Source organism: Caenorhabditis remanei, chromosome II (assembly GCF_010183535.1).
Source record: "Caenorhabditis remanei strain PX506 chromosome II, whole genome shotgun sequence".
In the NCBI taxonomy this organism is placed as follows: domain Eukaryota; kingdom Metazoa; phylum Nematoda; class Chromadorea; order Rhabditida; family Rhabditidae; genus Caenorhabditis; species Caenorhabditis remanei.
The window spans coordinates 13,232,460-13,244,069 of record NC_071329.1 but is presented as its reverse complement, the minus strand read 5'-3'; the positions used below and the strand labels follow the sequence as shown (position 1 = coordinate 13,244,069).

General features: G+C 37.6%; 1 protein-coding gene across 1 annotated transcript; it reads right to left on the bottom strand.

The window, feature by feature from the left end:
* Positions 1 to 380: 380 nt before the first annotated feature.
* GCK72_006613 (uncharacterized protein) lies at positions 381 to 788 on the bottom strand (the record flags this gene model as incomplete). The annotated part of the gene is made up of 3 exons (XM_003113593.2): positions 381 to 467; positions 523 to 639; positions 687 to 788. The coding sequence occupies 3 exons, from the start codon at positions 786 to 788 to the stop codon at positions 381 to 383; spliced, it is 306 nt and encodes a 101-aa protein (XP_003113641.2).
* Positions 789 to 11,610: the final 10,822 nt, after the last annotated feature.

Below are 11,610 nucleotides of genomic sequence, written 5' to 3'. Positions count from 1 at the left end.
ATTTTCGGATTTTCATTTTTTGCCACCCACAACGATCCAGAATAATAACAACATCATAGTAACTGTATAAACAGAAACTAGGTCTATAATGGGTTATGATGTCAGACATTGGACACATTGTGTTGAGAAGAGAGAATACGAATCACAAAAAAGTCAGAGAAAGATTTGAGTGAGTCATCCAGGTTTTGGGTTCAGAAAAAACAGATTGCAGAGGGTAAAATTACACACCGATTCGTCATTTTTCATTGATATTTGAAGGTCAGAAAACACAGAAAAAATGCAAATTTGTAGTCACTGATTCATAGTAAAATGCAGGAGAGATAGGAGATTATAGTCTTTTTTCATTCTAAAAAAGTTGCGAATTTGAAAAATCAAAGTTCTTATTTCCTGATGCTCTTCGAACTTTTTGCAGTCGTGGTGTCGTTTGACGACTTTTGAGATTTCGTTCCGATTAGAGCTTCTTCTTCCTGGAAAAGGAAAAAAAGAGTGAATTCGAGAACGGAATAGAGAATAGAAACATACCGCACAAAGTGCCTCATCAAAGGAAATGGGTGCTGGTGGTTTCTTGATTGCACAGTAGTTGTAGAGTCCAAATGTGAGGACGAAGACAGCCCAGCAGACACCTCCGATAGTGATTATCTGAAGAAATCCAAATAAAAGTAAGATTTTCTGATAGACCATTTTACCAATTTACAAGTGGTCATTCTCTCCCATTCCGATCGGAATCCATTCTCATCTCTGACAATCGGAATTTTTGAAGACACGTTGAGATTGTATTCAGAATTCATTGTGAAGAATGAAGTGGTAGGAATAACAGGAATGAAAATGACAACTGATGGCTTTTTTCAGGGTTTCAGATTCCGGTGTCACGCAAGTAATTATAGAAGAAAAGAGAAAGTATTATTGGAAAATCGCGTGAAATTTTTTCTTTTAAAAAGACACACGCATTCCAGTATCTATAAAAGTAAGAAGTACGTGACAACACTAACATTTAAACGTGGCCGATCCCCCGTGACACGTTCCCGATAGAACAAAATCCACGACGAGGTCAATCCAACTCTTAGTGTCGTTGACCACATCCGATCGATCAGTTCTCGCTTTCATAGGGTCTCCGATCAACCTTCCCTCTTCAACTCTCTCCTCTCGGCTTCTTCTTCACTATTGGCAATGTAAGTTTCAATTGCGATATAAGTAGAATGGAAGAACTTTCCCTCCCCCGTTTCTAGAAGAATTCTCCCATCCTACGGGTGACGTCACCAGGTGCATCTGTGTACCTGTCTGGAAAAAGGCTTTCATGGCCTAACTGTCTGAAAAAGGCCTGCAAAGCCTACCTGAAAAAAGTCCTGTAATTCATCATGCCCCTGTTCATAATTCCAAAGTAAGTACCTCACCTGTGCACCTGTTTTTACCTAACTACCTCTTTACCGTACACCTCTTTACCGTGAGCCTAGTTACCTGTACACCTGTATACCGTACGTCTACCTATTTGGAAAAAAAATGTCTTCTGATATATTCTAGAGCGGGAGGATTCAAACCCGCGACTACTGAAGTCAAAACATTTCTTTAAAGTCGGCACGTTAGGTGCTCCGTTATTATCGTTAGTAGTTATCGTTAGTAGATTTTTAGCTCTTGCTTTGGTTTCTAGACCACTGAAAACGCCATTTTACAGATTTCGAGACTGACGGTCTAGGGCTGGTATTTTCAATATTTCAAACCACGACATCCTTGTTAATTTGTTTTCGTACATTCTAGCCACAGCCCCATTTTCTACAAATTCCAAAAAAGTACCAAATTTCACAATTAGTCGATTTTCTTAGTTCTATTTGAGTTACCCTCATAGTCTTACAAAACTTAAGTTTTTCCTGACCCATATTATCAGTCCAGCTGCGCTAGTTTGAGAATTGTCTGGGACATTTGTCTTCACATATTTCCATCTACCTCCTTATCTCCCTGGGAAATCAGTCTTTGTGGGAAACTTGGAACGTCGAACGGTCGCATTAGGGGGAACACCTGTCATTCCCCAGACGGCGGACGTCTCAGCTAATCCTATTTCACGTTCGTTTGAATTTTTCTATTGTCTCATTAGTGTTCACACAATCCATCTGCTCACTTATCTTCATGAGAAATCATTTTTTACGATCTATTTTATTAGACGACCAGATAGCCGATGTCTACTAGACTCCGCCCACTAACCCCCAGTCTCCTTACCTCATTTTCTTGGCTCACTCGTCCACCATCTCTCCGCACTGGATGGTGACTCTTCTATTTTTTTCTTTTTTGATCATCTTTGATATATCCCCACAACCATGATTTATCTCGTATTCATATTTCCTATTCGCTCAATAAGTTTACAAATTAATGTTTTTTCAGTGATAAAGCACAGCGAGCGAATAGAGTAGGAACCAACCGTCGTGAAGGATCCGGAATGGTCGAGAGCAATATACGACTGTCAGGAAAGCAATGGATCGGGAAGAATCCCGTGCGGATCATTTTGATAAAAGTGAGTTCGAACCTCTAGAATCACGATACTTTTTCGCCATTAACTTTGACTTCCCCCACCATTCTTATCTGTGTCGGTTCCGGTTAGACACGGTCAGTTACGCTGCGTGAGGTCTATACTTATCCGGGCTGAGGTTTACTTCAGTAGACGCGGGTTTGAATCCTCCCGATCTAGAGAATATCAGAATTTTATAAAAACTATCCAAAAACAGGATGATTTCTTTTCGTTTATCAGAATTTCATAAAAACTATCCAAAATCAGGATAATTTCATTTCAATTAACTTCCCCCACCATTCTTATCTGTGTCGGTTCCGGTTAGACACGGTCAGTTACGCTGCGTGAGGTCTATACTTATCCGGGCTGAGGTTTACTTCAGTAGACGCGGGTTTGAATCCTCCCGATCTAGAGCATATCAGAATTTTATAAAAACTATCCAAAACCAGGATGATTTCTTTTCGTTTATCAGAATTTCATAAAAAGTTTCCAAAATCAGGATTATTTCTTTTCGTTTATCAGAATTTCATAAAAACTATCCAAAATCAGGATAATTTCATTTCAATTAACTTCCCCCACCATTCTTATCTGTGTCGGTTCCGGTTAGACACGGTCAGTTACGCTGCGTGAGGTCTATACTTATCCGGGCTGAGGTTTACTTCAGTAGACGCGGGTTTGAATCCTCCCGATCTAGAGCATATCAGAATTTCATAAAAACTATCCAAAAACAGGATGATTTCTTTTCGTTTATCAGAATTTCATAAAAAGTTTCCAAAATCAGGATGATTTCTTTTCGTTTATCAGAATTTCATAAAAACTATCCAAAATCAGGATAATTTCATTTCAATTAACTTCCCCCACCATTCTTATCTGTGTCGGTTCCGGTTAGACACGGTCAGTTACGCTGCGTGAGGTCTATACTTATCCGGGCTGAGGTTTACTTCAGTAGACGCGGGTTTGAATCCTCCCGATCTAGAGCATATCAGAATTTTATAAAAAGTTTCCAAAACCAGGATGATTTCTTTTCGTTTATCAGAATTTCATAAAAAGTTTCCAAAATCAGGATGATTTCTTTTCGTTTATCAGAATTTCATAAAAACTATCCAAAATCAGGATAATTTCATTTCAATTAACTTCCCCCACCATTCTTATCTGTGTCGGTTCCGGTTAGACACGGTCAGTTACGCTGCGTGAGGTCTATACTTATCCGGGCTGAGGTTTACTTCAGTAGACGCGGGTTTGAATCCTCCCGATCTAGAGCATATCAGAATTTTATAAAAACTATCCAAAACCAGGATGATTTCTTTTCGTTTATCAGAATTTCATAAAAAGTTTCCAAAATCAGGATTATTTCTTTTCGTTTATCAGAATTTCATAAAAACTATCCAAAATCAGGATAATTTCATTTCAATTAACTTCCCCCACCATTCTTATCTGTGTCGGTTCCGGTTAGACACGGTCAGTTACGCTGCGTGAGGTCTATACTTATCCGGGCTGAGGTTTACTTCAGTAGACGCGGGTTTGAATCCTCCCGATCTAGAGCATATCAGAATTTCATAAAAACTATCCAAAAACAGGATGATTTTTTTTTTCGTATATCAGAATTTTATAAAAAGTTTCCAAAAACAGGACGATTTATTTTCGTTTATCAGAATTTCATAAAAACTATCCAAAATCAGGATAATTTCATTTCAATTAACTTCCCCCACCATTCTTATCTGTGTCGGTTCCGGTTAGACACGGTCAGTTACGCTGCGTGAGGTCTATACTTATCCGGGCTGAGGTTTACTTCAGTAGACGCGGGTTTGAATCCTCCCGATCTAGAGCATATCAGAATTTTATAAAAACTATCCAAAACCAGGATGATTTCTTTTCGTTTATCAGAATTTCATAAAAAGTTTCCAAAATCAGGATTATTTCTTTTCGTTTATCAGAATTTCATAAAAACTATCCAAAATCAGGATAATTTCATTTCAATTAACTTCCCCCACCATTCTTATCTGTGTCGGTTCCGGTTAGACACGGTCAGTTACGCTGCGTGAGGTCTATACTTATCCGGGCTGAGGTTTACTTCAGTAGACGCGGGTTTGAATCCTCCCGATCTAGAGAATATCAGAATTTCATAAAAACTATCCAAAAACAGGATGATTTCTTTTCGTTTATCAGAATTTCATAAAAAGTTTCCAAAATCAGGATTATTTCTTTTCGCTTATCAGAATTTCATAAAAACTATCCAAAATCAGGATAATTTCATTTCAATTAACTTCCCCCACCATTCTTATCTGTGTCGGTTCCGGTTAGACACGGTCAGTTACGCTGCGTGAGGTCTATACTTATCCGGGCTGAGGTTTACTTCAGTAGACGCGGGTTTGAATCCTCCCGATCTAGAGAATATCAGAATTTCATAAAAACTATCCAAAAACAGGATGATTTCTTTTCGTTTATCAGAATTTCATAAAAAGTTTCCAAAATCAGGATTATTTCTTTTCGCTTATCAGAATTTCATAAAAACTATCCAAAATCAGGATAATTTCATTTCAATTAACTTCCCCCACCATTCTTATCTGTGTCGGTTCCGGTTAGACACGGTCAGTTACGCTGCGTGAGGTCTATACTTATCCGGGCTGAGGTTTACTTCAGTAGACGCGGGTTTGAATCCTCCCGATCTAGAGAATATCAGAATTTTATAAAAAGTTTCCAAAACCAGGATGATTTCTTTTCGTTTATCAGAATTTCATAAAAAGTTTCCAAAATCAGGATTATTTCTTTTCGTTTATCAGAATTTCATAAAAACTATCCAAAATCAGGATAATTTCATTTCAATTAACTTCCCCCACCATTCTTATCTGTGTCGGTTCCGGTTAGACACGGTCAGTTACGCTGCGTGAGGTCTATACTTATCCGGGCTGAGGTTTACTTCAGTAGACGCGGGTTTGAATCCTCCCGATCTAGAGAATATCAGAATTTTATAAAAAGTTTCCAAAACCAGGATGATTTCTTTTCGTTTATCAGAATTTCATAAAAAGTTTCCAAAATCAGGATTATTTCTTTTCGTTTATCAGAATTTCATAAAAACTATCCAAAATCAGGATAATTTCATTTCAATTAACTTCCCCCACCATTCTTATCTGTGTCGGTTCCGGTTAGACACGGTCAGTTACGCTGCGTGAGGTCTATACTTATCCGGGCTGAGGTTTACTTCAGTAGACGCGGGTTTGAATCCTCCCGATCTAGAGAATATCAGAATTTTATAAAAACTATCCAAAAACAGGATGATTTCTTTTCGTTTATCAGAATTTCATAAAAACTATCCAAAATCAGGATAATTTCATTTCAATTAACTTCCCCCACCATTCTTATCTGTGTCGGTTCCGGTTAGACACGGTCAGTTACGCTGCGTGAGGTCTATACTTATCCGGGCTGAGGTTTACTTCAGTAGACGCGGGTTTGAATCCTCCCGATCTAGAGAATATCAGAATTTTATAAAAAGTTTCCAAAACCAGGATGATTTCTTTCGTTTATCAGAATTTCATAAAAACTATCCAAAATCAGGATTATTTCTTTTCGTTTATCAGAATTTCATAAAAACTATCCAAAATCAGGATAATTTCATTTCAATTAACTTCCCCCACCATTCTTATCTGTGTCGGTTCCGGTTAGACACGGTCAGTTACGCTGCGTGAGGTCTATACTTATCCGGGCTGAGGTTTACTTCAGTAGACGCGGGTTTGAATCCTCCCGATCTAGAATATATCAGAAGACAATTTTTTCCAAATAGGTAGACGAATGGTATACAGGTGTACGTGTAACTAGACTTACGGTAAAGAGGTGTACGGTAAAGAGGTAGTTAGGTAAAAGTAGGTGCACAGGTGAGGTACTTACTTTGGAATTATGAACAGGGGCATGATGAATTACAGGACTTTTTTCAGGTAGGCCTTGCAGGCCTTTTTTCAGACAGTTAGGCCATGAAAGCCTTTTTTCAGACAGGTACACAGATGTACCTGGTGACGTCACCCGTAGGATGGGAGAATTCTTCTAGAAACGGGGGAGGGAAAATTATTCTTCCATTCTACTGATATCTTAGAGCTATCATAGGAACTCTTTCCACCTACATGGTTCCATCTAGGATCATTCGGCGCTAAAGCTATAATATTGACTTTAACATGAATTTTCTATTTCTTCATCGAAAAGAAGTTTGGGCTCGTTCCCCGCTTTAGTTCTCAAGTTCTTCATTTTCTTTTTCTTCTTTTTATCACTGCGTTAACCCATGACGTTGATCTTGGAATGTATGGAAAGGTGCATTGACCAGCTGATCCCGCACATGGAGATCCCGAAGTTCCCTCACGCCGCTTTAGTTCTCAACTTCTTCTTCTCTTCTTCTTTTTGTCACTGCGCTAACCCATGACGTTGATCTTGCACTGCATCTGTTTATTCCGATTCAGACATAGATATGTTGAATTCGATATTGGTACGTTTTGAATCATATGGTGGTGCATTCTTTATATGATATGTAGTCCCCCAATAACGTCAGTTTCTTATTCGTGTCCATTCATTCATTTTGTTTCTGAACTACCATGCCATGTTCGTCAATTTTTTTGGATATCTTGTTATTCTGATTTGTTATTAAGCTGCTTCTTGATCTCAAAATATCTTCTTATAAGGGACAACTGAAATCTAGTCAGGATGAATCTGAAAAGTGGTTCATCTGGCGGCCAATAAGTAGTAAGACTACCCGGTCATATTGAATGAAAAGTGAAGTTTTGTTCAAAAATACACGTTTATTGTGGTTCAAAATATACAGGCAAGATGGATGTTTGTGTGAAAAAAAACACAATCAGATACTGAACAATTATCTGAAAAAAGTAAAAGGAAGATAAATGAAAAAAGTGAAAGATTGCGTTGACTAGACTGAAAAAAACTCACAACTAATGAACATTTCTACAATGGATCTGATACGATCAAGCACCAAATGAAGACAAAATATAAGGAGGGAAAAAAGTTAACATTGTGTCGAGGGGATCTCGTTTTCAGTTGGTTCAACCGTGCATTCTTCGTCGTTGTCACGAGCTGATGGACTATGAGAACTACATGAATCATCGTTATCGACATGATCATCTGTTTCTTCCAGTAGTGACATTATCTGGTGACGAACCTGGAAAAAATATTATTTTTTTAAATAAAATGACAACAGTAAATCAGTTTTTTTGAAGTATTTTTAAAAGAATATTGTTATATGTTGTAAAATTGTGAGCTCACCTTCTTCCGTTTCTTTGGATCCATCTTTTTAAGTTTCAATCCAATTATTCTGCTGTACAGTAAATCTTCATCATTCAACCATTCGAGAGCAACTCGTCCAACCTTAAATGAGAAACTTGAAGAAATTGTATTTATAAATTTAAGGAAAAAGCTGACTTGTTGTAAATGATGTCTCATCATATTCTCAGCCTGCCTCGAGTGGTGCCGACTTCTCGCCGTCTCTTTGTATGGATGAAAATGATTTGAATTGCTCGGAGTTGATGATGTTGGAGGTGGTGGAGTTGGCGCTCTAACTGGAGTTGCAGCACTTTCTGATTTTCTTGCTCCATTCAACATTGAGCTCATTCCAGTTAATTGAGCTGCTAAGTGGTGAGCAAATCTTGCTTGATTTGCTGCAATTAATGTTTCAACTGATGGTTTCTGTTGTTGCTGTTGTACATGAGCAACAACATGAGCATTTTGTACATTTTGAGCATTGATTGCTTCTGTTAACATTGCCATTGCTTGATTCTTCATTGGGGGTTTCTCAATATTCTCCTCTTCATCATCTCCTCCAAAATCTTCTTCTTCTTGTTTCAGCTTCATCTCCTCTTCTTCTATATTTCCATCTTCTCCATCGACTCCATCCACATCAATTGTTCCATCCAAACTCTGTGTTCCTGACTCATCATTCTCAATTTCTGGTGAAATACTGTCCAATCTTTGTGCAGTTTGTGCAAGTAGTCTATCGAGAACAGATGATTCGAGTGCTGGATCACTATCATCATCTTCCATTTCTTCTTTCATTGCGTTCAAATTGGGAAAGCCGAACCAACTGAATGGAGTTGTTGATGTTTCATCAAATGAATCTGTCTTTCCTGTTTTCTTTCCTTCATCTGCTGCTTGTCCGCTAGAACTTTAAATATCGATTAGTTTCGTAGTTTTGTTAGTAGAGAGGGGTTTGGTTGCAAACAGGGGGAAACTTCTTTTTTAAAAAGGAAATTGGTTTTTCATGAAATTTACAGCAAAAGCTAAACCAAAATAATCTTAACAAGACTACTGAAAATTCCTGTGACTATTTCACTGGAAAGTACAAAAAGCGCGAACCGAAAAAATTTTAAAGGGAAGATAATTGTTCAACTTTCAGATTGTTTCATGCGTTCAAAGATTTCAGCAACAAAACTTACATATTATCCTTCAAAAACGGATCTAACCATGACAGTTGATTGAAATAACACCATCTCACTGGTGTCACAAAACCATTCTTAATTGCAATTTTCAGCTCTTTCCTGTATCGATCTCTCAACTGCAACCATCGCTTTTTTGCGAATTCAGCTGCACAATTCGGATCAATGTTCTTTGCAATTGATTCCCAAAGTCTCTGACGTTCCATTGTATCACCACTTCCACGTCTTGAATGATTATAAAGACATGGATATTTTCGAACTTCATTTATCAGTCGGGCGTTGAACGCCGGCTGAAACGCCATCTGAAAAGAAAAAGATGACGAATTATTCGGGATTTAGGGATAAGAAAAAACAAAAAGAGAGGGAGTTAAGAATCTTAAGCATATTGAAGCTTAGAATCAGAATATTGAGAAAAGAGAAATGTATGATAATTGAAGGTTGAAAACTATAGTGAATGGGCCATCAGATAAGAGATAGATTACGGGTAAATGTGGTGTATATTTGAGTTCTAATCTAGCTCAATATTAGTAATCAGTTTTAATAGATAATAATGAGGAAAATATGAAGATCACAGCCAAAAATTGAATTATAAATCAATGCTTACAAAAATTTCTAGAACACAATTGTTGAGCACAGCTTTACTCTAAAAATCTGATAAATGAATGTTGCGTGATTCCGAAATAAAGTGTATTCCTGATAAACTGAGACCAAACTTCAATCAAGACACAAGAAGCTATAAATCTATCAGAAAGACTTTTCCGTTTTCCAGTCGAAAAGTGTACATTGACATGGTTAGTCTCTTCCTCCCCTTCTGTATGTAATAAAAAGTTTACACTTATTCTGTCTAAAACGGAAAAAGGAGAAACGAAGAAGACGATGCGGGGGGATCGTTCGTAATCTCATCTGATAATAAACTACAGTAAGACAAGTTTCATCTGGAAATTCGCATTTCTAGAAGGAGAATCAACAGGAGAAAATGGAGAAAGAAACCGGTAGTTGTACGGAAAAGAGAATCGAGATGAAGTGAAGAGGAAAAAAAGGAGAAGAGATGAAGACAAGAAGAAGGAGAAGATGAAGCTCTATTTTTTCCGGTGAAGAAGGAGAAAAAAGGAGAAAAAAGGATTTGGTTACTTATGGTGTTGACTCACAAAACCGTATTTCGAGTCGGAGTTGGAAGGGGGAAATTTCAGATTCCAGGGGTTTTCAGTGATCCCAAAATTGAGGAGGCGGATTAAGACTACAGGGAAAACTGCGATTTCTATTACTGAATTTTGAAATCTAAAAGCCTTTCAAAAAACAATTATTATTGAATGTTCGAAATATTTTAGTACCGTTTTTATTTTGGGGTTCTGAAAATCATTCAGACAGAGTCATTTCTGACACAAGATGAGAAAACTGGAACTCACTCCAGCAAAGAACAATTGGAAGATGAAGCTAGATTTTTCGTAAACCTAGAATACATTTTAGCCCCATTTAATTGGAAACTCAGCTATGTTGACTTCTCAAGTTTATCTAAAACTTTCTCTTCATAATCCTATTCTCAATATCATCTTTTCAGTTTCTTTGCAAGAAGGGATCATCTGTCTCAAAAACAGAAAAAGAGAAAAAGCAACAAAAATCGGCAACTTTAGCCGGGAATCCATGAAAACTGGCCCATAATATATCGTTTCCTCTAAGACCTAAACACAGCGGGAGATACATTGACTGTGGCCGGTTGGCTTCTTCTCCTTCCCCTTCTACAACATTTTCTGTCTTCCGAATCATATCAGATAAGAAGCCGTTGATCCGCGCCGCCCGAAAAGGGAAGAAGCGGAGGGGGTGAAGGGAAGAAGAACACGAAATCCGGATTGCGGATATCCGAACTGAACAGACACTCTTTCAGTCGGGGAATAGTATGGAAGATGAAGAGACGCAGAGAGGAAGACTGGATTCGGGACGACCGGCGGATCGAATGGAAGAAATGAGGAAGACGTTTAACACAACACTTGAATGATAAAAGTGATTTGATTTAACTTTTTTCAGCATATTCGTTTTTGTTTCTTGTTGATTAGGACTTGAATTCATTCAATATCATCTATTCAAGAAAAAGCCAATGATTTGGAGAGAGAATGTAGGCGTTGCCGGATTTGGTTTCGATTTTTTAATCGAAAAGGTGGAGCAATGGAAGAACGGGAGAGCTCAGAAGTGAAGAGTGTGGATGATTAGTTTGAGAAAAAGGACACAAATAGGTAGAAAATATTGTTTTTTTAAAGAGAAAGTGTGCTCACTGATCAAGAAGTCAACTTCATTATATGAATGACACTTGATGCTTAGAAAAACCTGATAAACTTGGAATAGTTCTGAAAACTGTTGAGACGACTGATTTTTATGATTTGAATGGGGGAAATTGGAAACTCTGAGAAATTAAATTTACCTTAAGTTTTGGGTGTTTTAAAGTATTTCACAGCTAGGTTATGGACTTTAGCCGTTTTCAGTTGAAATTGTCCAACTTTGAGAAGGTGTCATGGTAATACGGTCCCATCAAGTAATGAATCATACAGATTTAATGAATCATACAGATTAAAAGTAGAACTTCATTTTTATAATTGACAATTTTTTTGTACGGACATTCCCTAGAGAGTTAATTATTTTAAGACGACAGCTCAAAAATCACTCTAAGCTTCATTTTCGTAGACAACTTTTTTGTACAAGCAC